Here is a 24,589-nt window from a genome sequence, read left to right as displayed (position 1 = left end):
AAGTGGTTCTTAATTTTCTTCAGTTTCAAAAGAAACTTCTCATACTATTTATGAGAGCTGGTCACCTAGCACCATCAACTACTGCCATTCTTTTCTAGGGTCCATATAAGAATTTGCTACTGCTTATTAAAACCACAGCTAGGAAATTTGTGAGAGACTGGAAAATGCCAATTACAATGTTTTGGGAGTAAAATGCAGAATAAATCCTACCTATGGCCCACCTCAGTAGTGATCTCACCACGTATCTGCCACCTGAAATGGTACCTACATTGGTGCCTGTAGGTTGCAGGTTGCAGAGAAGGGAACCAAGGTGCTGTGCAAACCCACTGCAGTGGCAGGCAGGCCTGTGCACAGCTCATCCTGCCTCATCCAGTGTACTTTTATTTCTATACTCAGGAAAAAAATGTCATGCAAAATGTGCACACAAAGCTGTTGCACAAACTAAGGCTTTTTTGCATCCTTAAGCAGTAATGACTATGCATTCCAAGGTGAAAGCGACAGATGAGAGGACATAGTCCTATGCTGTGCCAGAGGAAGTTTAGGTTGGCCATTAGGAAGAATTTCACCACAGAAAAGGTGATTGGGCATTCGGATGGGCTGTGCAGGGGTGTTGTCACTGTCCCTGCAGGTGTTTAAAGAAAAACTGGATGTGGAACATAGTGCCACAATGTAGTTGACAAGGTGTTGTTTGGTCATAGGCTGGACTCGATGATCTCAGAGGTCTTTTCCAAGCTAACAGATTCTGTGATTCTGTGAAATGCCTTCCTTACCAGAACGGTCCAACAGTAACATTCTAAGTACAAACAGGAGACCCCCAGGGATATTATCTGGGTGAGGCTTCACATCAGAAGATGCTCGTGTCCCACCTGCGGGGCTTGCGGGAGCTCTCCCAGCGACACTTCCGAGAATGCGGGTTGTGAGCGTGGCCCCGGCACAGCTCCGCGCAGCCCATTCAGGGCGCCGCCCCCGGAGACGAGGGCAGGCACAGGACTACAGCTCCCGGTGTGCACTGCGGCCGCCGCCGCGCGCGCCCCCTCAGCCCCGCCCACGCGCTGCGCGGCGACATCAGCGGGGCCGCGGTGCGGCCGTGGAGCGCGTCCCGTGACGTTCCGACGCAGCAGCCAATCCCGAAGCGGGGAGTAGAACTGCCGGCGTTCAAATCCTCCGCCTCCTCACCTACACCTCACCCAGCGGCCCCGGCGCGGCGGTGTCGTGAGGTGCCCGCGCCTTTCCCAGCAGCCACCGGCGACGGAATCCCCGAGGAGGTGAGGGGAGAGGCTGCAGCCACCGCCGTTAGGGGCCGGCGGAGGGGGCCGTGCGTAAGATGCGCGGGCTGACGCGCTCTTCGGCCCCGCTTGCGTGGGGCGCTCCCACCCGCGCCTCTCCCACGCGCAGGCGGGGGTCCCCCCGGTGTGCGTGCGTCACGCGTGTCCGTCCGCAGGTCTTTCTCTAAGCTGCCGCTCCCCGCGCGGAGCGGGAAGCAGCGTCTCGGCCGTACTTCGGCCCCCGTTACATGAGGTTGGGGAGGAACGTGTGGCCGGCGCTTGGCAGGTCCTGTGGGGGAAGAGAGGAGCTTTCGGCCGTCCCTGGAGCGAGCGACGTGGGGAAGCTATCAAGGGCTGGCGGGGCGGGGCCTCGAGCTGTCGGCCCGCGCTACCGGGCCTCACATTGCTGGGCGAGCAGCGGGTGTTGGTGGGTAGGCGGTGTGTTGGCTCTTGGGGTCGGCGAAGTGCTGTAATTAAAGTATTCGTCTGAACTCATTTTTTGATCATCAGGAAGAGTAAAGTTTCATACAGCCTTTAAGTGAAAAGGAAACTTGTCTTCAGGCATTTCCAGATCTTGGTTGTGTTCTTGATTTTCTGTTTCTGTCTGGTAAAGCCTTCATGGTTTGGAGGATGTCCTCTTTCTTCTCAGTGTTGGATTGGCAGAGGCTGAGAGTGTCCATGAGTTTGGCATCTAAGTGGTCTGGTAGGAGTAAGTTATGTGGCTTTCTTTCTACTGGCAGCACCTACTTGAGCTGATAGTCATCCTAGAAAAAGTATGTTCTTCAGCCTTGGAGATTTTCACCTCTTGTTTCCAAAAGCAGTATTAAAATTGAAGACCTCTGAAGAGAAGTCATACTCTGGGGAAGCTGGAGGCTTCACAGATGGGTATCAGGAGGAAAGTGTGTGTGTACAGCTTTTGTGTAGGGCATATTTTAAAACCAGCACCGTTGACCTCAAATAGGTACAAGACTGTGGGATCACTTCTAATCAGACAAGAATGGAAGGGAACCAGTTTTCTGTTGTAGACATGAAACTTCATTGCTTCTGATGTCTAAAGTCTAAGTGTGTGGTTTCTAAGCATTAGTTGTGTGTAGCCTTTTATCCCAGAGGAGGTGGTGGGATAAGAAATGTTCTCTGTTTATCCTGCTCAATGGATGGAGGCCAATTCCTTCAGACAGTGATTATTATTCATTAAATAATGCTATGTAGATGTTACCAGGTATGGCTATCTTCAAACTTGTTCCTCAAGGCTAAATGTTCACTAATTTATTGTAAGTGTAAATCACCCTGTTCAATGTGTGATGAATTTGTGTGGAACATCTGAAAGGAAAGAGCACCCAGGAAGCTGAGAGAGTTTTGTATGCAGCACACACCATGTTTTCAGCAACTCAATGGTTCTGGAACTGTGCTGACAAGGGCACTACTGGGAATATCACTGAAAAGGAAAAGCAACTCTGTTCATTGTAGCTTGCTTTGGAGAGTAGGGGAAATATGCAGCACATACAATTAAAGAATTCAGTTTGAGACAAGAGGAATATTACATCATAGTTGTTAATCTTGCACAAAGAGTAATGTGTTAATATGGCCTTAATCCATAATTTTACCTGCTGTTTATTTATGAAGTATAACGATTCCATCAAAACCCAAGTCTTGTCAGTGTTGGAAGAATCAGCACGGTCTGACTGGCTGGCTTTGGAATATTAATCTAGCCTAGCTTTCTTAATTGATCTCTGGGGAAAAGTAGTAATGACATTGAGAACTCAGTGGGTAGTTGAGTAACAAAAACTACATTAGTGTTCAAATAAGTATGGGTATTTGAATAGATTATGTATTGTAGTTAGAGAGTTTTTATGATGACAATTTCTTCTAATTGACAGCTCTTAACTTTTGTAAAGAGCGGGAAAATGGCATCGGAAGACATCACGAAGCTTGCAGAGTCACTTGCCAAAACCAAAGTGGGTGGTGGACAGTTGAGCTTCAAAGGCCAGAGCCTTAAACTCAACACAGCTGAAGATGGTAAGAGAAAATACCCAGCATCTCCCTGAAGTCGTGAAATTTTGTGGTAAACATTCTGCTAATCCCGCATGGACAAGTTGTTATATCTGTGATGTAGGGGTCCATCAGCTACAGCTGCTTCTGATAGAGACATTTCCTTCCCTTCTGGTACCCTGCCTTGACTTGCTGCCCTGGCAATGCTGCAGCTGCTGTAACTGATATTTGGGTGCCTGGTTTGCAGTTGTTGTATTCTTGGTGTTCTAGGTGCTTTTGACAGTCATTGGGCATTAGAAGTCAGTGCTCCTTTTAAAAACAGTAAACAGGTGCATCACAGCTCTTGGAACAAGATGTGCACAGAGGAATGTGAGCCCACTGCAATAGTTCACTTTCTTTCTGTCTTGTTGCTGTATGTGTGTTTGCAATAAGTCTCACAGTGGCTGCTAATGTAAATATCTGGAGAAAATGTGTATATTCTTAGATCAACATTTCTGCCATGCCAAGAAAAACAGCATGTTTTTCAGAGAGGTTATTTGCTATAGTGCTTTTTTTTTTTTTTTTTGCTAACGCTGAAGATGGAGCTTTTTTATAGATTGCTTTTGATGCTTTAAGTTTTGCTTTCATATTTTCCAGATTCTGTACTACATTGGTATATAACTCTGAACTTCATATAAAGTGTTAGCAACTTCTCCTCACAGAGTAGTTACACAAAACAATTCTTTCCAGCCTGAGAACCATGGACCTGGACACTGTTGCAGCTTCAGGCCCAAAAAGTATAAAAAACAGTGAACTGAGTAGAGCAGTCTAGGAGGATGGAACTTCATAACCTGAAGCTGTAGTTGGACAATTAATTAACCTTAATATGTAAATGGACGAAAACTTATAAAAGTGTGAAGTCTCATGACCAGGTGTCCATCTTGGGTAGAGCCACGGCTGGGCTCTTGTACTGCCCCAAGGTGTATCCTTTGAAGACCTTTTTAATAAATACCTACTTTATTCCTTTAACACCTTGCCTCTCTTCCAGGTAGCCTCACAAGGCATCAGTTTTGTAGTTCAAAGGCACTGAACTATGCAGAAAGACCTTGGAGCTTGGGAACAATAACAAGTGCCCATTGGCATGAGAGACTGCAGCTTGCTTCTTTGCCTTGTGTAGGATTACTGTACAGTTAAATCATTCCACTGTGACATTACTTCTGCTAGTCAGTGGGAACTTTTTCCTGTTGATGTGACACCAATTGCCATCAACTTAGTCTCTGCATGTCACTAGGGTCATGCACTCGAGCTTTTAAACCATGTGTTGAATGGCAGAGGAATTTTAGTTGGGAGGTAAATAAACTTACTTTTGCAAATAGGAGGATGGCTATCAGAATCGAACAAGAAAAAATTGAGAAGGCAGGGTAGAGAATGGAGAGTGTTCTTTCTGGTGACCTGACACTTGAGCACTGTTCCCATTGCTGCTTGAGGTATTGTTCTAGCTGGTTTCACTAGAGGTTGAACAAGTATTACTGGATCTCAGACGGTTACTGTGATAGCCAAGACAGTGGTTAAAAGCAGATTATCTGCTTCTTGCAGCTGAAGAAGTGATCAAGCAAATTGAGGAATTTGATGGCCTGGAAGCCTTGCGCTTGGAAGGCAACACAGTGGGTGTGGAGGCAGCAAAGGTTATTGCCAAAGCCTTGGAGAAGAAAAGTGAGCTCAAGGTGAGATTCTTAAGTGGGGAGTAGTCAAGGGGAAGAAATAATGTGGAAATACTGAAGGCCTGTCTAGGCTCTTTCTGCAGAAACCTGCCTTGAGTTACCCCTGAAGCTTGCTTGGTGGCTCATCCAGGAAGGAAGAACAACCTTATGAAAATACAGCATAACTTGGAGAGTTTGCAATAATGGGAACACCTTCTGCATTTCTAACTTTCTGTTTAGAAGGCTTCCAATCTTAAAGCTAGGAAATTGTGTGAGGAGGAGCCTCTATTGAAGGGAACATATCTAAACGAAGAGCCATAGCAACAAAACACTAAGTTCAAATGAAGTTCTCTGGAAAGCTGAGTTGGATCTTCTGGAGAGTGAGTCTTCAGAGAATGTCTGAGTAGGGAGGAAATAATGGAGGAAATGCAACAAGACGCTTTGCCCAAGCTGTGTTTTCCTACTATTGCTCTAGCCTAATTTTAAGGGGATGCTGTGCTATTAGAGATAGTATACTCTCCTTTGAAGGAGAGTAGTATGAGACATTGATATGCATTAATCACCCAAGTGTGGCTTTTCAAGTAAGTTCAGATAGTTGAGCTTTATACCTTAGTAAAATCTACATTGCTAATGTATTCTTCTGTTTCCTGTTGCCTTTTTCTGTGGTAATTTTCTCAGCAGAAAAAAAATCCAGTTTGAACACAAGCAAGAACTCTTTTATAATGTTTATGGTGTAAATTTCAGTTACTTTGTCCTTGCAAGTGAAGTGATTGTAACACTGGTTCTTGCAGCTCTTTAGTACAATCAAATGACAACCCAAGGGAAGGGAGACAAAATTAAGCTGTCTTCAGTGATGTAAAGCAGCTTGTATGTGTGTTTATTACAGCTGTGTTGACCTAAATATTTTAGTGGGTTTTATCTGTATGCTTCTTATTTTAGAGATGTCATTGGAGTGACATGTTCACAGGCAGGCTAAGATCTGAGATCCCTCCTGCTTTGGTAAGTAAAAACTAGATCTGAGACTTCTGACAAATATAACCTCTTTTCTCACCTGTCGTGCTTTTTGTGGGAATTTGTATTTTGGTACAGAGCTGATCCTTCTCTGTGCTGTTAGCACTAAATGTCTCAGGTGGTTCTCTTTTGCTCTTCCTGTATGAAATGGAGAGGAGTCGATTAAAGGTTAAATACAAGTCCATGCTGGTAAAGGAGTTTTTCACTGGGAAAAACATCTTCATGACCCAATAGAAAAAGTGAGAGCTAAGCTTTTTAAATAAATTATATGGATATGTCTTCTAAGACCATTACAGAGATCCTCATCTCTTTAAGTCCTTTGAAGACAGAACAAAAGCTCAACATTGATGAAAACAGTATTTATTTCAGCAGTGTAGAGTACTTTGAAAAGTATTTGACCTAAAGGGATGGGATGGTGTCTTGGTAACGGCTTTATGGTTATCTTTAACTTATTTCCCCATGCAGCTTTGCAGAAATGTCTTCAAAGTGGAAATTTTTTGCAGCATCACTGTCATACCTAGCCACTGCAGTGATGCTGTCACTAAAAGTTAATCCATTTCCCTCCCACCCACTGCCATCTGTTTCCTTACAGATCTCTTTAGGGGATGCACTCATTGCTGCGGGAGCCCAGCTGGTGGAGTTGGACCTGAGTGACAATGCCTTTGGGCCAGACGGTGTGCGTGGCTTTGAGGCTCTGCTGAAGAGCCCTGCATGCTACACTCTGCAAGAACTCAAGCTCAATAACTGTGGCATGGGCATTGGTGGTGGCAAGGTAAGGGTTATCTCCTCTCTGGGAATGAAATTGGAAGCAATCTTTTGTGATTACTGCTTAAGGCAGCTACAACTACACCAGGTTCTTCAAGCTTAGTCTAGTCAGGTTTTTGAATATGGAGACTTCACAAGCTCTATGAATAGTCTATCCCTGTATTGCACCACCTTCTCAGTAAAAAAAGGAAGTTTGTGTTAAAATGGTGTTTTCTCTGCACTTTGTGTGCACTTGTGTGACTGCCTTCTTTATACCACCTTCTCCCCTCATCTTGTTGTTCTGGCTCTTTTTACACATGGATAATATCTCCCCCAGAGCCTTTTCTTCTCCAACCTTAATAATCTCAGGGGTCAATATTATCCCAGAGAGTAAAATTGTCCAGTTCTTCAGTTGCCCTTGGCACCCTTTGCTGGACTCACCCCAGTAAATCCATGTAGGAGCCTGGTATTGGACGCTGCTTGGATGTGTTTCACAGGACTAAGTAGAGAAGGATCTGACCTGCTGTGAGTGTTTTTTCCCAAGGCAGCCCAGTGAAATTCCTTTGCTTCAAGTATGTATTGGTAGCTCATGGTCAACTTCCTCCCCATATGTGCTTGCCTGATTGGAAACAAAATGCTCTTGGTGGCTCAGTGAATTTTAGTATTGCAAAACTATCAGTTCTTGCCTGAGACCGCAGTGTGCAAGTGTTGCAGTAGACAGTCTTATTGTATACCCTGTTGTAGAAACAGGTACATTTCAGTGATGCCCAAAGTATTTCTCTAGAAGTGGATCTACAAAACACAGTAAGATATCACTGTTGAGTGATATGCTGGGGGAGTTTAAGCTGCTTGTTTTATCTTTAGATATTGGCAGCTGCTCTGAAAGAGTGTCACAGGAAATCAATTGCCCAGGGCAAACGTCTTGCTTTAAAAATATTTGTGGCTGGCAGAAATCGTCTGGAGAATGATGGTGCCACTGCCCTGGCTGAAGCCTTCGGGGTGAGTATCAAACTAGAGATGATTTGACAGCAAATTGGAGCAAGGTTTGATTCAGTGCTAGTGTTAAAGATGATGCACACAGAGTTGGCCTCAGCTTGGAGGCCGGAGCTGGTAGTCTGTTCACTAAAGTCGTGATGTTTCTTGCTGGTGAAACTGGAGTCTTCCACAAGTGGAATTAGAATTGATGACAGAGTGTTTATGTGACCTAAATTTCCAAACACATAACTAGTAGCTGTGTAAAGTAATTACCTTAGGGAGAAATAGTAATCTCCTAAGTAATTTAATAGTCCTGTTCCTTTTCCTCTCTGTATGCTAATGGTCGTTGACTGGCACTAGGATAGATACTCCAGCTTGTTCTCTTTGAGTGCTGCTTTGCTCAGTCATGTGTCCAAAGCAGCTCGGTGTTTTTGCTAGGATCATCTGGTCAGAGCTTGAAGTGTTGCCTGGCTTTCTCTAGCTGTCACTTGCCCACTTGCACTTTTGTGGCAGGAAGAGAATTCACTGTGGTTGAGGCCACCTAATTCCCTTTTCATACCTCAATTGCTGCTAGAAGTGACTTCTGAATTATAATGCATACGTATGTCAGATATATTGACAAGGATATTACAAGTTACAGGTTGATATTTTTTGTAAAGAACCACCTAGATGTGATTCTGATTAATCAGTAATCATGGGAAAAAGAAGACTTTTTTAATACTTAGGAGTTGTATAACAATGTGATTCATGGAGAATCAAAATTGAATGGCACTAACAAAATAGAGTTAATTACTGTGCTATGTGACATGCTGTTTAGTCCATAAATGATATCTGTACTAACTTTCTTATGTGTTTCCTTCTTTGGTCAGGGGAAAATGTAGATTTTTCATTAGGAAATGAAAGTGATGTTGTGTGGTTTATTTCAGTGTTGTTGAACCACGGGTGAAGAACTCTTGTTTTAAGTTATTTAGTGTAGGCACATAGGACAATGATACTTGTGTGCCTCTGAATCAGGCCTTTTGTATTTATCTGACACTTGCCATGTGTCTGTGATTTCACTTAGATTTGTGACAGAATTGCTGGTAAATAATGCAGTGTAGAAGAACTGATGGAGTTTTGAAACTCAAAACAATTTAAAGTAAATCCTAAGAGTAGAGCAGTATACTCTTGAGCTGAGGTATCAACTTTTTTTTGTCTACATCCTTTCCCAGATCATTGGGACTCTAGAAGAGGTCCATATGCCACAGAATGGAATTAACCATCCTGGCATTACAGCACTGGCACAGGCCTTTGCTGTCAACCCACTTCTTAAGGTTATAAACTTGAATGACAACACCTTCACAGAAAAAGGAGCTGTGGCCATGGCAGAGGTGAGTTGTTTTAAACTGTTGTTTTGGGTTTTGTCTCAAGTCTGGCTGGCATTAGCCCCTTTGGGTTGCTGGAACCATGTCATGCTGCAATGGGAAAGATGACAGTGCAGAAGTAATAGGATGTTCACTTACTTGCATGTCCACTTTTCAAATCTGTGTTATCTTGCTCTGCAGACTCTGAAGGCACTTCGACAGATTGAAGTGATCAACTTTGGTGACTGCCTGGTGCGTTCTAAGGGTGCTGTTGCTATTGCTGATGCTGTTAAAGAAGGGCTTCATAAATTAAAGGTATTGTTTTCTTTGCTGTTCAGCTCCTTTGAAAAATGCCAAGTTTTCAACTTCGTGTTTTTCTGTTAATTCTCCTACCGCTACTGATTTCTTTAAGATTGGATTTAGTTCCATTCAGACTCTCTGCTCACAACTGACAAGCAACAAGTGGTGCTATAGATCAGTGGCGTCCCACCATCTAGCAAGGGCTGTGCTGTGTGGAGATGTACCAGTGATCTGTTTAGTCTTTGCTTGATGTTTTTGTTGTTGGCTCAACTCAGCAAGTGCTACTCAAGAAATCTGATAATGAAAGTACCTGTCATTAAAACTTCCCAGAGCTTCAAGAGTGGGGACTGACATGAAGGGGACTTCGTTGACAGCTTGTCTCTTCAGAATTTCATAGCTACATAGCTATTTCATAGTTACAGTTAATGCTTTTTCTTTGTTAGGACATCAATCAAGGGTCCAAGTATTTTTAGTTTTTTGGTAATACCACAGCCTTCTACATCAGTATTTGCACAGGACTTGAATCTGACAACACTCTGGGTAGGCTGAAGTCAAATTAATAATATAAGCAAATTAGGATCTCTAGAAACACATGGCATGAATCATAACTGCCCTGAGATAGATGCTGAACATGTGATTCCTAATCTTGCAAAGACAAAAATTAGTCTAATACTTATTTGTGTGTATGAACCTGGTACAGAAAGTAGGTTCTTTGTGGTGTGTGATCCCTTGCTTGGCATCTGCTGGTTGTACTAGAACTTGTCAGAGTCTCCCAAGCAAACTGAAGTAATAGGGTATTGAGGTGAACAGACAGAAGTTAATTTTTTCCAGAGCAGAGATGGTTAAGGGAAGGTGTCACAATCGGACACAAAAGAATCATGTGGGCTCAGAGGTATCCCAATGGGAAAGAAGGGGCAGAACTTTACTTTCTTTCATATTTATACATTTTTGGCACTGGTTGTGGATTGGAGGATGGGATCACGACCCCTCCAACCACACTGGTCAAACAGACAGTCAATCAGTTTTTCTCCTCCTCCAGAAAGGAATGTAAACAAGAAACAACCATTAGGTAAACAGAGCTATATTTACATTAAGAGACTGTTAGAAGTGTGAGAAACTGACTCCAAGAAGGTGAACAATCAGAAGGCTAGGAAAATTCCAAAAGAACAGGGCGGCAGGAAGGTAGCATGAAGCAATTGCAGCTGATTCATTCTCTTCAAGGACTGCTTCCCTTCTGCTGTTAATATTCCATCTTTTGTCAGGAAGGGATTGATTGAGCGCAATGTGGAATGGTGGGGGATGGTGTCTGGCTGATGTATTACTCTTACTAGTCCACATGGTTTCTCTGTTGGCTGGGTCTGTCAGAAATAGTACCACTTACAGCTTGTTTTTTGAAGGCCTTAACTTGCAACTGAGGTGTCAAAGGAAATGTGCAATCTCTTTAGTACAGTAGGCGCTCTTCTTCTGTTAGACTTACTGGAGTGTGAGGTTTGGAGTGCCCTTGTGATCCTTGATAAGTGAAGATCCAGTCAGCTGACTGCTAAGGACTGAAATGTCTGCTACCTTTTAGATGAGCAGTGGTCTGTAGGTATTTTTAAATCACCACCTTTAATAGTGCTGCTCTTAACCACCAGTGTGTTTCAAAATTCTCCATTCAAGTGTATGAGGTAGGAGTGTGTTAGGCTTTATTTTCAATAAGTAACAATAAGTAACACTTTTTTTTTTCCTGGGAGCCTCTTGAAATGAGGGTCTTTCCAGGACACTTGTGAGGACCTGAAATTTATGGGTATTATAGATGTTAATAGGAATTCTGCAGACAAAAAGTTCTTCTGCATTTTTAGGAACTGAATTTGTCTTTCTGTGAGATCAAACGAGATGCTGCTCTGACTGTTGCTGAAGCTATTGAAGATAAGACAGAGTTGGAGAAGCTGGATCTCAATGGTATGTAAGTTTGCTAGATCAAAGTATGTCTAGTTTGATTCCAGTGAGAAACCAGTAGGAAGAATATTGACAGAACCGTATATTCTATCCTTGCAATTATCAGCATATAAAAAACAATACTCAGTAGCTGAACTTGCATGACCTTGGGACAGGAAATGGTTAGATGCTTAGAAAGTTTTCTTAAACCATGAACTCAGTTAATTGGTAAGCATTTTTGGAATCCTGATAAGGTGGAAAGATTAGGCTGATATCTATACCTGTTTTCAGTAAAACACTGATTATTCAGTGCTATCTCAGATACTTTATGCTTGCAAACAAAAACCTTTATGTGCACCTCTGTAGAAAAGAATAAGAATTTTGACTTTTGTTTGGGTTTTTTTTTTTTTGCTGTTCATACCTCGGGTCACTGCATTTCACTGGTGCTATGCGTCCTTGTTTTAGAATCACTAAGTACAAGAGCTGTTTAGAGAAATAAAAGAAGTCTCTCAAACAGACTCTGAAGCATTAGGAGGTTTTAGTCTCCAACCTTCTTTTGTGTAGTGCTGCTGAAATTTGTTTAATGACTGTTTGATTATATGTGATAAGTGCAGTTTGTGTTGCTGCCTCTAAGGTGTTGTGCAGAAATGGCATGTAACTGTTTAATTTCAGAAACAAGAGATAGACAAGAATATACAGCTGAGCCCTTAAGAACAAACTTGTGTGCATCTGCCAAGTCCACCCCCTTTCCTCTATCAACCTAGGTAACTGTCTGGGAGAAGAGGTGTGTGAGCAACTCCATGAGATCCTTGAAGGCTTCAGTATGGCATCAGTGCTGGGATCTTTGAGGTAGGCATGGTATCAGTGTTTAAATCAGAAGTTTTCTGACAATTTTCATCAACACTTTCATTGACCCATCTCATTTTATTACCATCCATTGCTGGTGGATGTTGATCTGAGTATGGAGCACAGCCAAACATGTGTCTTAAACTTGTCTTGTTTTCATTGATGGACTTACCATAACATTAGTAACTAATTGTTTGTTGATCTTTTCTTGCTGTTCTCAGCTGGGTGACTGATATCTGAGTGTTGTCTTGGTGTGTTGTAGGTGAGATGTCCTTCTTGCAGTAGGACTTTGAGGAGAGGCTGCTCTTCTGTTCTTAAAGTTTTGAATGCCAGTGTACAGGAATTCCAGGTGTGTAATTAATGAAATATGTAACATTCAAACCTTAGTGATGATGAAGGGGATGAGGAGGAGGAGGAAGATGAAGAGGAGGAAGAGGAGGAGGAAGAACAACAGCTGAAGGAGAGAGGAGCAGAAGAACAGGGGTCACTGACTCCTAAGAAGATATTTGATTCACAGGTAAACTTCCTGCCAGATGGATTCTTTTTTCATCAGGGGGAGAAGAGTAAAGGAGAAATGAGATTCTGGAGTCTGAACTTGAAGTGCTGACAGGCAGTCACATTCCTGCATGGGCTGGCACTATTGTAACAGAGGGATAACATTCAGGAAATAAAATGGATTAATTGAAAAATGTGTTTTGTTAATGTTTGTGCATGTTGTACATGTGCATAGAGGGATGGGCTGAATAGTGGGTGTAGCAGCACATGGGTAGCAAAAGTCTTCCATGTTCAGAAAGTGATGAGAATGTTGTACATGCAGTGCCATGCTCTCATGCTAGTGTATCCTGGCCATGCCAGTTCTGGGCTTAGGTCAGCCTCAGGCTGTTTTCAAACAGAACGGATTCTGGCCTGGTATAGCTGTGCCTTGAGCTGTCCCATCTGTTTTTGCTGAACCAATTTATTTATTTCCAAGAAAATCTGAGATGGATCCCACCTGTTTCAGGCTTCAACTCCAGTGCCATCTCCTCCTGTGGATGTTGCCACGTTCCTTGCTTTCCCATCACCAGAGAAGCTGCTGCGATTAGGACCAAAGTGCTCTGTCCTGATAGCTCAGCAGGTAGGTGAGCTGGTGCTTGTCTGGGCTTGATTTTTCTCTCCAAATTGTTTAATTTCCAGAGGTAATAACTTGACCTAGATTTGCATCTTTTCTCCAGTGATTGCAAAGAACATTATGAAAGCAGATAACACAGCTAATGCTTAAACTGGCATCAGAGCTTCTACAAAATTTTGATTGTGTTGCTTGTTACTTGTGATATAGCCAAAGGCAAAGCTGATATCAGTCAGCTGAAGACTGTAGTTCTTGCCACAGCCCTAGCAGAGACTCATGTTGTGTAGCTGTCTAGCAGCTAACTGATCTCTATTTTTTTCTCTTTCAGACAGATACATCTGATGTAGAGAAAGTAGTTGGAACCCTCCTAAGGATATCCTCAGTCTTCAAAGATGAAGCCCCAGTGAAAACAGCAGTGCATGAAACAACAGGTGACTGTGCCTTTCTTCCTTTGTGCTGTGACCTGATTCAGTGCCATAGACACCACTGCAAGGTGGGATAAGGCCTGTGTAGGCCAGGCCATTGGGCCTTTTTGTCCCTGGCAGATAACAAAGTGCCAAGCTGTGCCCTGCTGTCATGTGGAGTGGAAGATTCATTCTGAACCTGGCATATTTTGTGCTGCCAAAGCCTGTCTCTGTTGTAGCTGGTGTTGTAGTGGACCAGTGCTGCCCTTACTGCATCTCCTTGATGTTGGACTGTCCATAGCCAGTAGTCCTGTGTTTTAATGTCGGTTACCTTTCCATGGCTGTTTATTTAAAAAGTGTTTTGCAGGAAGTAGGCTGCCTAGCGTAATGTTATGAGATTGTAAAGAGACACATCCTAGTTGATGTGTCTTATCTTTAATTCCTTCAGGAAGCAGATATTTCCAACATGGGGCAAGACACAGAAATCAATGTTCAAACAAGGGACCATTTCTCACACTGTATTGGAGTAGTAGTTCAGGTTAGGTCTGATTGATGTATGGAGTAACAGTATATCCCTTCATAGTTTTGCTTGGAAATAGGGATTTCAAAACAATCCTTGGCATCTGACCACTGCCTCTCATCTTTTCCGAATCCCCCAGCAGTTCAGTTTTCCCACACATGAGCTACCTATCGTTATTGTATAAAAGACTTGGATCAATTATTTTGAAGACCCCTTAAGCTGGTCTACTGTGCATTTCCCTAGTTTGGATTTTTTTTGTGTGTGTGGGGTGTTGTGGTTTTTTTTTGTTTTGGTGGTGTTTTTTTTTTTTTTTTTTTTTTTTTTTTTTTTTTTTTTTTTTGTTGTTGTTGTTGTTGTTGTTTTGTTTTGGTTTTTTTTTTGTTTTGTTTTGTTTTGTTTGTTTGGAATTCATAAACATGGTGAAACTGTTTTTTACAAACAATAACACAGTAGTTCTCTGCAGTTGGTTATGGGTCCAGTCAGTGAAAAAGTCCGTTTGCACCTTGGCTCATGCTTGTTATGAGTTGTCTCCAGTAAAAAATGGAACAGAGGACATTACTGTTGTCCCAAGTGTCTTTGTGTGCATATTTATCTTTATTCCTGGTTCCTTAGGAAAGATAGAATCTGGCAATTAGTTTCCTTCCATAAAAGCACCCATCAGCTGACAACGAGGGCCCTCGTTAATGTCCAGCACTGTTCTACAGCCACTCTAGTGAATTCTGCCCATTCTAAGAAAAGAGAGTTGTCAGAGGTCAAATATGGGTTGCCTTGCCCACCTTGTACACATGAGAGGTTAAAGCACTGTTTTCCCCATTATTTGTGGCGCAGTATTGGTCCTGAGCTGTTCAGAAAACAGCTGAACAAACTCCCATTGTGCTCTCTCATTCCTTATGGCTTCAAATGAAAGGTGAATTGTTGCTGGCCTTTAAGAAGTCAAGGCTCTACCTCTTGGTGCTCTAGTTCACCTGCTCATGTTTATATGCTAGTGTACACATAACACGCATGCTCAAATGCACTGAGCAGAGCATCTGGTGATGCATAGGACTGGGATGTATTGCATCTGAAGCTTGGCAGTGTGGGAATTCTTGTATGGGGTTTGTGTGTTTTGCTGTTTTTTTTTTAATTTGTTTTTTTCTCCTTTATATTTAAGGGGTTTTACCTGTTTTAGCGTTTCAGAGCTTTTATAGCTACAGAGATGAATGAAATCTTAACAGATATTATATCACAAAAATGGTTTGACGGCTGAGTTTCTGTATGATCCATTTTAATCTTAGAATCTATTAATGTCCTTTTTCTGTATTGCTTAAACTAATGTGCTTATCTCTTTTTAGATGCCTTGATGAAAAAAGCCTTCAGTTCTGCCACATTTAATTCAGATGCTTTCATCACAAACCTCTTGGTCCACATGGGACTACTTAAGGTGAGGAAGCAGGAAGGAGTTAAGTCATGGTCTGTTTAGGCTGTTGAAGGCCAGACTGGCAGGATTTGGGGTAATTACATTGCCATGGAAGCTGCTACATGCCTGTGCATGCCTGATACCCAGGGACAATGGAAATCTGCAGGTACAGCAGAAACTGCAAATTGCAAGGTTGCATTAGGATGAAGGAAGTGTCACCTTTTTGTGCATCTGCTTAATATGCTCTGCATTCTCAGTCATTCCCTGAAGGTAGGGAGGGTCAAGTAGGGTGATAATGCTGTTGCTGGACTATGGTGTCTATAAAAACCATGTCAGTGTTATTGGAGTCCTTTAGGGCATTTCTTGAGAGCATGTCTCAAAAATGTGTATCAGCTGCTCATGCCAGATCAATGGCATTCAACTTCATGTTTTAGAGACTCTTTGCCAAATGCTAGTTTTAAGTAATAAGTTGCAAGGAATAAACTTATTGTGAGAGGATGGAGGGTCAATAGTCTGTTGTGGAATAAGGACTTTACAGTTAGAAATTGTAAAGCAGGTGTGTTTTATTCCAACTGGGATACAGGGGATATTTCCACCAAATATGCGTATCTGGTCAAGATGAGGTCCAGGTTTAAATACCTATTGATCCCACACCTCCCCACCTGCCCATTCCCTGCCTTTTCTTGCTGTGTATTCTAATTAGCTGCCACACCTCCTGGTGGTCATGAGCTGGGGTCTTGGAAGGAAGGCATATATCTTCCTCAGGTGTCTGCTGGTTGATCTTCATTTCTGGGCAGGTGCAGTGGAGGTTTGGCTATTTTTCAGGTCACTGTATTCTTGCCAAAAATTAGGAGCCTGATTTTGCTGGATTCAAGCCATAGCTTTCTGCTTTACTGATTTTTCACAATACCTAAGTCTCGCTTTACCGAATTTTCACAATATACATCTTATCTTAATAGTTTTTACCTAGCAGATAAATTCCTATGTGCGCTGCTACCAGTTCTTTCTGCGTAACAAGTTATGTTCTATATGCTGTTACAAGTTGTTCTTTTGCAAAAATCATTATGCAAACAGTATATATTTCTGTTTCCCCTTCACCTGCTTAAACCTCTTACATGCTTCTAAAATTCTAAATTCTTACATGCTTCTAAAATTTTCCTAGCCATATATGTTCCCCATCTCAGTAAGAAGCCTGTGATTTTCATAGAATTATTAGCTTTATTTTTAATGTGACTATGGAGAGGTTCTGTCTGCAAAACCTTAAACACCTTTGCCTGCTTGTGCTACAAGGGTTAGCATTTCTCGCTGCCTCAAGACCTGGAAACTGAGAATATAAACTTGGACTAAGACAATTCTAAACTACAGAAAAGCTGTAATCTGTTATAGCAGCCTGCTATTAAACAGGTTTATGAATGTCCTTCATTAAAGGTTTGTTCATTAAAGGTTTATGAGTGTCCTTCTGGTAATATCCAGCTTGGGGTCCAGACCCTTGTTGACATGCATGCATATGAATTAATTTCCTAAAAATCAGTTTACCCTTCTATTCATTGTATGCTGGACCAACACTGAATGTCCTACTTCCAAGAAAGGTCAATGGAATCCAAGGTGGCATTTGGTTCTGCAGAATGCCTGTTTTGAGGACTGCCACCTGCCTCTTATTTGTATGGAAAATAGCAATATATGCATGAGACACAAACCTGTGCTCTTGAAGAATTCTTCCAGGATCCTGGAGGATCAAACTGCTGATTGTTATCTGTGATGCCTAATCCATCACCAGTCCCCTACATGTGGAGAAGGTGCAATCTCCGTTTTCAGTCCTATGTAGCTGGAAGCATGTGATCAACAGATATTCTCAGTATGGTGAACTCCAGGGTCATACAGCAGGAACACGGGTCTATGTTGTGTCTGCAGAATGAGGTGTTTTGTTGAAATGCTAGTAGAGAAATAAGTGAAAACAATTTAAGAATTGGGACATGTAGGGTAGCATCATGTTAGGAGTAAGAATAACTTATTCATCATGTAAGCAAGAGGATGACTGTTTGCTTTATTGTGTACATATCTATGAGACCAGTTCTGGGAACACTGCATCAGGTTTTGGAGGGAGCCTGTCAAAGAGCTGGAGGTGGTATAAAAATGAGCTACAGAATAATACAATAAAAATTGTTAAGGCAACTGAATTCTTTATGGACTGAAGTCTGGTGAAATTCCTCAGGAGAACACTTTGATACAGAGCCTCTGAGAAGATTTGGATGTTTCATTTGCAGGTTCACTACTTCCCTTTCTTAATTAGTACTGCTTATCAACTGTCCTGATACATTATTTCAGGTGCTGGGAGACTATGGAATTGGCCACCTATGTCATGTACTTAGTATAGTGACCAGCTTTCATTGCTGGAGTGTGTGAGAGCACTTCATTCAGCAGAGAATTCCTTGTCTGTGAATTACAGTGAGTTAGATCAAATCCCAATTGTCTGATGTCTCATTTCTTGTCCATTTCTCAGAGTGAAGAGAAGATCAAAACTGTTCCAAGCCTCTATGGTATTCTTATGACCTTGAACCATATGGTCCAGCAGGATTATTTCCCTAAATCCATGGTCCCAATTCTCTCAGCTTTTGTTACAAAGTGAGTATTGTATTTGCAGTCTTCTGTGTGGGAGCTTGTAAAACTGTTTTGAGGGTTAATAGCTACATGTAAGCTGTTGTGAAACGCCACTAAATGTCTGTTCTGAAAATGAGAATTAATAGCTTAATGGCCCTCTATTTTATCTTGTTTACTTCAGTATGTGAGATTCAGAGTTAAAAAAATCTTGAAGAGGGAAAAGTGGGAAGTTTGCTTTGCTAGGAAGTGGCTCTGAAGGAGAGACTGCTAATGCCTCTCACAGAAGAACCGTTTTGAGCTTAAGGAAACCTGCTGGGTTTCTGGCTGCCGCTTGAGTAAACTGTGGGTACACTGGCTCTAACTATGCCCTTCAAGTCATACTTCAGAGTTAAAAGGGTCAGCAGAGCTCTGCCGGAGTTGTCATTCTGTGTGACACTGAACACCAGCAGATAAAAACTGCAAAACACGAAGACCAAACTTGGTTTTGAATGGAACTTCCTACTGTGACAGCAACAAAGTTAATGGTTTTTCTGAGAATTAAATGAGGAGCATAAGTACTGAAGAGGCTGCTTTTACTGACTGCCTGTACTTAATGTTGTTACTTCCAGTGTAGGTATAGAACCCCTGTCCCCACCAGCTTTAGCTTTTTTCATGTATTAAGTGGCTATGGAAACTGTATCTCTACTCAATTAAGTCAGTGTCAACTTCAGCATTGATGAGATTTAGGGGAAAAAAACACCAAGGAGATTTGCAATAGGATTGACTGTTAAACAGCAGTATACAGAGGCAAAATACTCCAAAAATGTCACTTTAGGCAAAACAGCTGAGACCTGAAATCCATTTGGAGCTTCGTGGCTGGCTCAGCATGGACCATGTGCCCTGTAGGTTGAGAGCAGCTTTTTAGCAGGTACCTTTTAGAATGAGGCTTAAGCCTTCCTGAATTTCATGGTATGGGTTAGCAGCAGCTGCTTAGGATTACTAGCTGCTGGTGAAAGGTAGACACATCAGATAGTTGTGGTCAGCATGAACCATGGACAGTAGGAATGCAGTCAAATATTGGTAGTCTGTCTTGGTTCTGCTGGGCTTGGAAGCTGGCCAGTTGTGATAGGGGAAAAGATTTTTTCCAAGCACTGGTGTGGCTGAAGCTCTCAAAACTGATATGTAGCAGTGGTTTGTGTCCATAAACACCAACCATGCTAAGGTCAGCTTTGGAAAATAAAGTATCTTCTTTGCACATGTGCAAATGCTAACTGAAGGCCCTTGTGGAACTCTGCCTGCTGCCTTCTGTCTTTGTGTTGGTTAGGTTAAGGCACTTACAAGCTAGTGACCATGTGCTTTACCAACTGAACAAATAGACCTCCAACTCAATCATTACAGGTTTAAGCCAGAAGTACCAGAACTTGCCATGTGAAATTACCCAGACATATCACTGAATTTCTGCTGTTTCCTACACTGCTGCCTTGCTCTTGCTTGTTGATCAAACCCCAGCCCTCAAAATGGAATTTAAATTGCTGGAAGCTGAGAATACAGAAGAAAGACTTTTGGTTCAGGGCCTTTGTTTATAACAGTGCCCAGAGTAGCATTTTAATTCTAAGTGTTCTAACAAATTTTATTCAGAAAAGACACTTGTCTCCCCTCTACCACTATGTCTGCATGTAGGCTTTTCCCAATAAATGGTTTTAAGCTGTGTAAATGATGCTGTATATGACAAAATAAAGAGTAAAATTTTGATCTTCATGAATTTATCAAGAAAAATCCCATTAAATCCAAAGCCAGCATTTCACTACAAGAACTAGAGGAGAGAGTCTCTTGGTGGAAATATGAGACTGTTAATAGGTTCTGTAAAAGCTGAGTGAGAGCTGGGAGTCTCTCTCAGTGGAAGGCAGATATTCCTGCCTTGCTGTGGTATATACCAGTGCTAATGCCAAGCCTCTGCTGTCTCTGGTGCTGTGAAATGCTTGGAGCTGAAGTTTTCTGCTTTACAAATTTGTTGCAAGGTGTGATTTTTATGGGGAAACTTCTGTGCTGCATAATAAAGTCGACACTAGATACAAGAAGTCTCTCTGTGTTGTATGAACATATTCATTTCTTACACTGCTTTCCCTTAAGGGATCAAGGACAACAGCTCTTAAATCTGTCTATGGGTAAATGTAAACTGTTCAAGAACCCCACAGTCCAGGTAAAACAGCCTTTTTTGGTTTAACCCCAGCTGCCACCTAAACTTCACACAGCCACCCCAGTGGGAAGAAGGGGAAGTCTGAAAGTGAGCAAACTTGGGGGTTGATATGAAGATAAGTTAATAGGTAAAGCAAAAGCTATTTGTAAGCAAAGTAAAACAAGGAATTAATTCACCACTTCCAACAGCTCCAGGAAAGCTCCATCATAGCGAGCTTTTTCCTTCTGCTTTATCTGATAAGCATGATGCGTTTGCTATGGAATATCTTTTTGGACAGTTGGGGTCAGCTGTTCTGCCTGTGTCCCCTCTGTGGCTTCTTGTGCACCCCTGGCCTACTTGTGGAAACAAAATGCCTTGATGCTGGGTGAGCCCTGCTCAGCAGTAACTGAAACATTCTTGTGTTATCAGCACTGTTTCCAGCACAAATCAAAAACACAGCCCCTCCTGTGAAGAAAATTATCCCAGCCAAAACCAACACACAGCTTCTCAATTAGCCTCCATCCCTTGTCTCTTCTTGGAATTCAGTCAGAGTAAAATTGCAATTTTAAAGTTAAACCTCTATCTGGTTAACCTGGTAATATTCAGAATTCATCTGGTCTCTGTTTCTGCAACAAATCTAATTTCACTCTATCAAACCTATGATTCCTTCACTTGCAGAAAACTGGTATGCATTTTTGTGGTATTTTCTGGGGTTTTTTTCTCCTTTTGGGTTGTGGTTAGCTCTTTTGGGCTTTTAGAGCTGTAAAGTTCTTGTAGCTGCCTAGGCCGGAGCTCTGCTGTCTTCCACTGCAAAGGACTTCTGGAATAGGCACTTACCTCCTTCCTTTTGTGACAATTTGTTGTTGTAGGCAGTGTTTCTATTCAATAATAATTACAGAATTATGGATACAAACTGTAAACAGCATCCATCTTACTCTGCTTGCTGTCAAGCCTTACTTGGTTTTTTTTTGATATAGGAGGGTGCTGTGAATGTATGTCTGCTTTTTCATAATGTTTTAGATAGAAATACTGTAAGTATGTGCATGTCTGCCTGCCCACTTGTGACTTGCTGGAGGTGATGGGGTTTGCGTTTGGTTAGTTTTTTGAATTTTTTTTTTTACTATTGCTATTTGCTGTTGAATTGCATCACATCACTGGTCTCTTTCAGCAGGCTGTAGCATACTGCAGCAGGCAGGTGACTCCACAGCAAATATGAGGATTTTATTGCTAGAGGAGGCTTAGTGTTAGGAGAAGAGGCTGAGCATCTTGTCTGTGATCAACGTCAGTGGTCCAGGTTCTCTATTTCTAAAAATGGGCAGCTTTCTGGATAGAAGCTGCTCCCTCATTGCAAATAGAGCTTGGTATCCAAAGATGAGGGCTGAAATATGTCTGCTAGTCACTTTGAAGATAAACTCCAAGCTGTAATTCTGTGACACTATGTGTTCAATATGAGGCATTGAATAGCTCTTGGGGGAAATAAAAAGAGTTAAATCTTCTCCAAGATGTGTTTCTGTTAAACTGCAGCAGCCATGGAGAGATGTACCAAACAACACCTGCAACTACTGGTCATGTGCTGTACACCTGGAGGTGAACTCCTTGCTCCTTCCTAGATACTCCACTCTTTATTTCAGCTCACCCTTCTTTCCCAAATTGACTAGGCTTCACAGCTGTTCATTGTTAAGGGTTATTTTGCTGTGGTGAGGTGGAAGAGAGGTAAAATTAATGATTTCTATTCTCAGAACGGTGGAAAACATTGGATTAAAATTCTTTGGAGGAAGTTCTCTAATGGATGGATTGAGACTGGTTAAAGTTTGAGTGATGCTGAGCCAGCAATTAGGCTGCAGAAACAGATACACATTACTGGGAGGCAAGGGAAGCATTACAGAAACTTTAGCCTCATGTTAACCCTGCTGTGAGTGTATTTCCATGGTTTAATTTCAGGGAGCAGATTATTCTGTGTAAATCTGACTTAGCTGTTGCAGCCTTTGTCTTTCAGGCCCTTTCAGGTGATGTTCTGCATATTCTGTGGGCTGTTTGTAAGGCATCCTGAAAGATGGCCCTGTTACCTTTTTCCCAACCTGGAAATGAAACTCCAGATAATTTTAGTAAAGAGGTAATATAAAAGGGGATCTTTATTTGAAGGCCCCCAGAGGCAGTTATGGAAAGATGTCTACAAAAGCCTACCCCTCCCAGGGGTGAGTACATTTTATAGGTTTTAGGAAATTTTATAGATTTTAGGAAATTAGCATAATTGATACCAGCACCAATTAGGACAAGTGGTGATGCAATTCCTCCCCCATGTTAAGCCCCTTCTCTGGAGCTCCCCTTCAGCACTAGTGGTACTATGTCCATGAAAATGTATCTCGAAGAGTTGTTCTTGGCCTTGGTTCCCAGGAAGAGCTAAGATAGTACAGAGAAGGCTCTGTATATACCTCCTGGGAGCTAAGATAAGTACCTCCCAGGGCTTGGAGCTCTGGTATTTGTTTTAACTTTCTGCTTAAGGAAAGGCCGTGGAAAAGTATTGGGAAAACTAGTCACTAATACAATAGACTACAGAGCTGCAAATACATGTGTGAGAGAACATAGGAAAAAAGGCAAAACCTAAATGTCATCAGCCCAGCAAAGCCAGTCAGGTATTACTTGACCTCAGGCAAGAGTAACAGGAGGTTATGCTGCCTCTTTTAAAGACTTTAAAAGTCCCAAGACCAAAGTCACCATCAGGTTATAGATAGCAGAAAACTTGATGAGAAAAGATTTGAGTGCTTGCAGGATCATCCCCTGTGTTTTGGTGCTCTAAACAGTGAAACTTTTTGGAAAAAACCCATTGCCAGAAGAGAGGAAAGGGGTTTTTTACCTCCATCATTCTATCCAAAATGAGATGCTGAGCTGCAGAGATAAGTCAGTAGCAGATTGTTTATAGTTAGGGAAATAAATATTCTGATTCTTGGCTACTGTCTTCCTGACTTGGACTCTCAGGAGAGAGTTTTCCTCAGCAGGCTCTGAATGGGAAGCATTGATCTGGGTAGCAGTGATGGAATGGTTTTGGAAGAGATAACTGAGGGCAAAATTTGTAGGTTTTGGGGCATACACACCCAATGCATTGGAAATAGTGTTTATTTGCTCAGTCAAAGGCAGACACAAAGCTATTCTTAAATTCAGTGTTAAAAATCTCTCTCTCTCTTCTTTCCACAGACCCAATCGTGCTCTTGACTCCTGTTCATTTGCTCGACACATGCTCTTACAGACCCTCCACCAGCTGTAAGAGACGAGATGTGACCTTCTTTTCTCATAGGACTGTCACCAGCAGAGAGCTTGGAGCCGCATAGTGGGAGAGGATCTCAGAGCCCATACAGACATGCTGTCCTTTTTCTTTTTTTCCTTGTAGGAAGTCTGCTCTTCCTTCTGCTTTCATAAACAAATCCTGCTGAATTGTCTTCCTACTCCTCTTGAAGTGATTCTCTGGTCTGTAAGGCAGGTGCTTACACTAAAATAAGTCTGTACTGCTGTGAGCTCAGCATGAATTGAAGAGTTCTCTATCTTGGTTGCATTGGCAAGGATGCCAAGACTAACACAGGGCCCAGATAAGCTCTCATCTTGATCAACCCACATGGGTGTTTTATTTTATTGGACTTTGACTCCTGCCTTATAGCATTTAGCACTGTGCCAGAGGGAGGCTGTGCTGCTGCACTGCCCTGCTTCTCCAGGCCATGGGGGTGCTGCTCATGGGTCAGAGGGGTGAGGTGTGATCCCCTTTGGTTCTTTTAAGTCTGTTGTCAAAGGCAGTGTGTAGCTGATTTTTATTTTAATATACTCTTCCTCTTCTGCTGTGGCTTGGAATATTTGTGTAGTGTGGCTGATCCTGGTGGCCATTGCTTAAGGGAGCGAGCATATTTTATTGTAATTTTTTTTGCCATTGCCTATGTTGTTTATTCTTCCTGCCCATTTCCTTCTCGCCCTAATTAAATAGGTTGGTTTGGAAATTAATACAATCCATGGAATGTCTTTCTCTTCCCTTTGACAAAACATTGGGCCTGTGTACACTGTTCACATGTTTGAAAGCCAAGCACATGTAAGAATATGGAGACAGAAGGCTGTGCTTTTCTCCTACACTGAACAAGTAGCAGCAGATGCTACTAAATCTGTCTGGAAGATTGACCATGTTCCCATACATGCCTTCAAACCACCATGACGTTCCTCCATACAACTTACAAATGTTTATGTCAATTGCCTGAAATGTTTTGTAAATTAAAATTTACTCCACAGCCTTATCTTGATTTATAACACACTTGGATTTGGAAGCCTGTTTTGCAGCTTTGTGTGATTGCAGAGTTTGCAGTGAAAC

The 24,589-nt window shown here is 42.1% G+C and overlaps 1 protein-coding gene across 3 annotated transcripts; it reads left to right on the top strand.

Moving 5' to 3' along the window:
* The first annotated feature begins 1,113 nt into the window (after window positions 1–1,113).
* Window positions 1,114–24,236, top strand: RANGAP1 (Ran GTPase activating protein 1). Of its 3 annotated transcripts, none has more exons than XM_063395999.1 (16): window positions 1,114–1,265; window positions 3,143–3,281; window positions 4,830–4,957; window positions 5,873–5,932; window positions 6,537–6,716; window positions 7,553–7,687; window positions 8,875–9,033; window positions 9,208–9,321; window positions 11,148–11,247; window positions 11,988–12,072; window positions 12,457–12,586; window positions 13,070–13,183; window positions 13,503–13,605; window positions 15,430–15,518; window positions 17,995–18,116; window positions 20,202–20,310. In XM_063395999.1, exons 2-16 carry the CDS (start codon window positions 3,170–3,172, stop codon window positions 20,293–20,295), a joined length of 1,725 nt encoding a protein of 574 aa, XP_063252069.1. In that variant the 5' UTR covers window positions 1,114–1,265; window positions 3,143–3,169; the 3' UTR covers window positions 20,296–20,310. The 3 variants fall into 3 exon arrangements, with proteins under 3 accessions (XP_063252069.1, XP_063252067.1, XP_063252068.1); XM_063395997.1 differs by lacking the exon at window positions 20,202–20,310 and adding an exon at window positions 23,440–24,236 and having other exon boundaries at window positions 1,133–1,265; XM_063395998.1 differs by lacking the exon at window positions 20,202–20,310 and adding an exon at window positions 19,470–20,149 and having other exon boundaries at window positions 1,133–1,265.
* The last annotated feature ends 353 nt before the right edge of the window (window positions 24,237–24,589 follow it).

Source organism: Prinia subflava, chromosome 4, assembly GCF_021018805.1.
Source record: "Prinia subflava isolate CZ2003 ecotype Zambia chromosome 4, Cam_Psub_1.2, whole genome shotgun sequence".
Classification (NCBI taxonomy): Eukaryota; Metazoa; Chordata; class Aves; order Passeriformes; family Cisticolidae; genus Prinia; species Prinia subflava.
The sequence above is the reverse complement of the archived record's forward strand: the minus strand, read 5'-3'. Positions and strand labels throughout refer to the sequence as shown.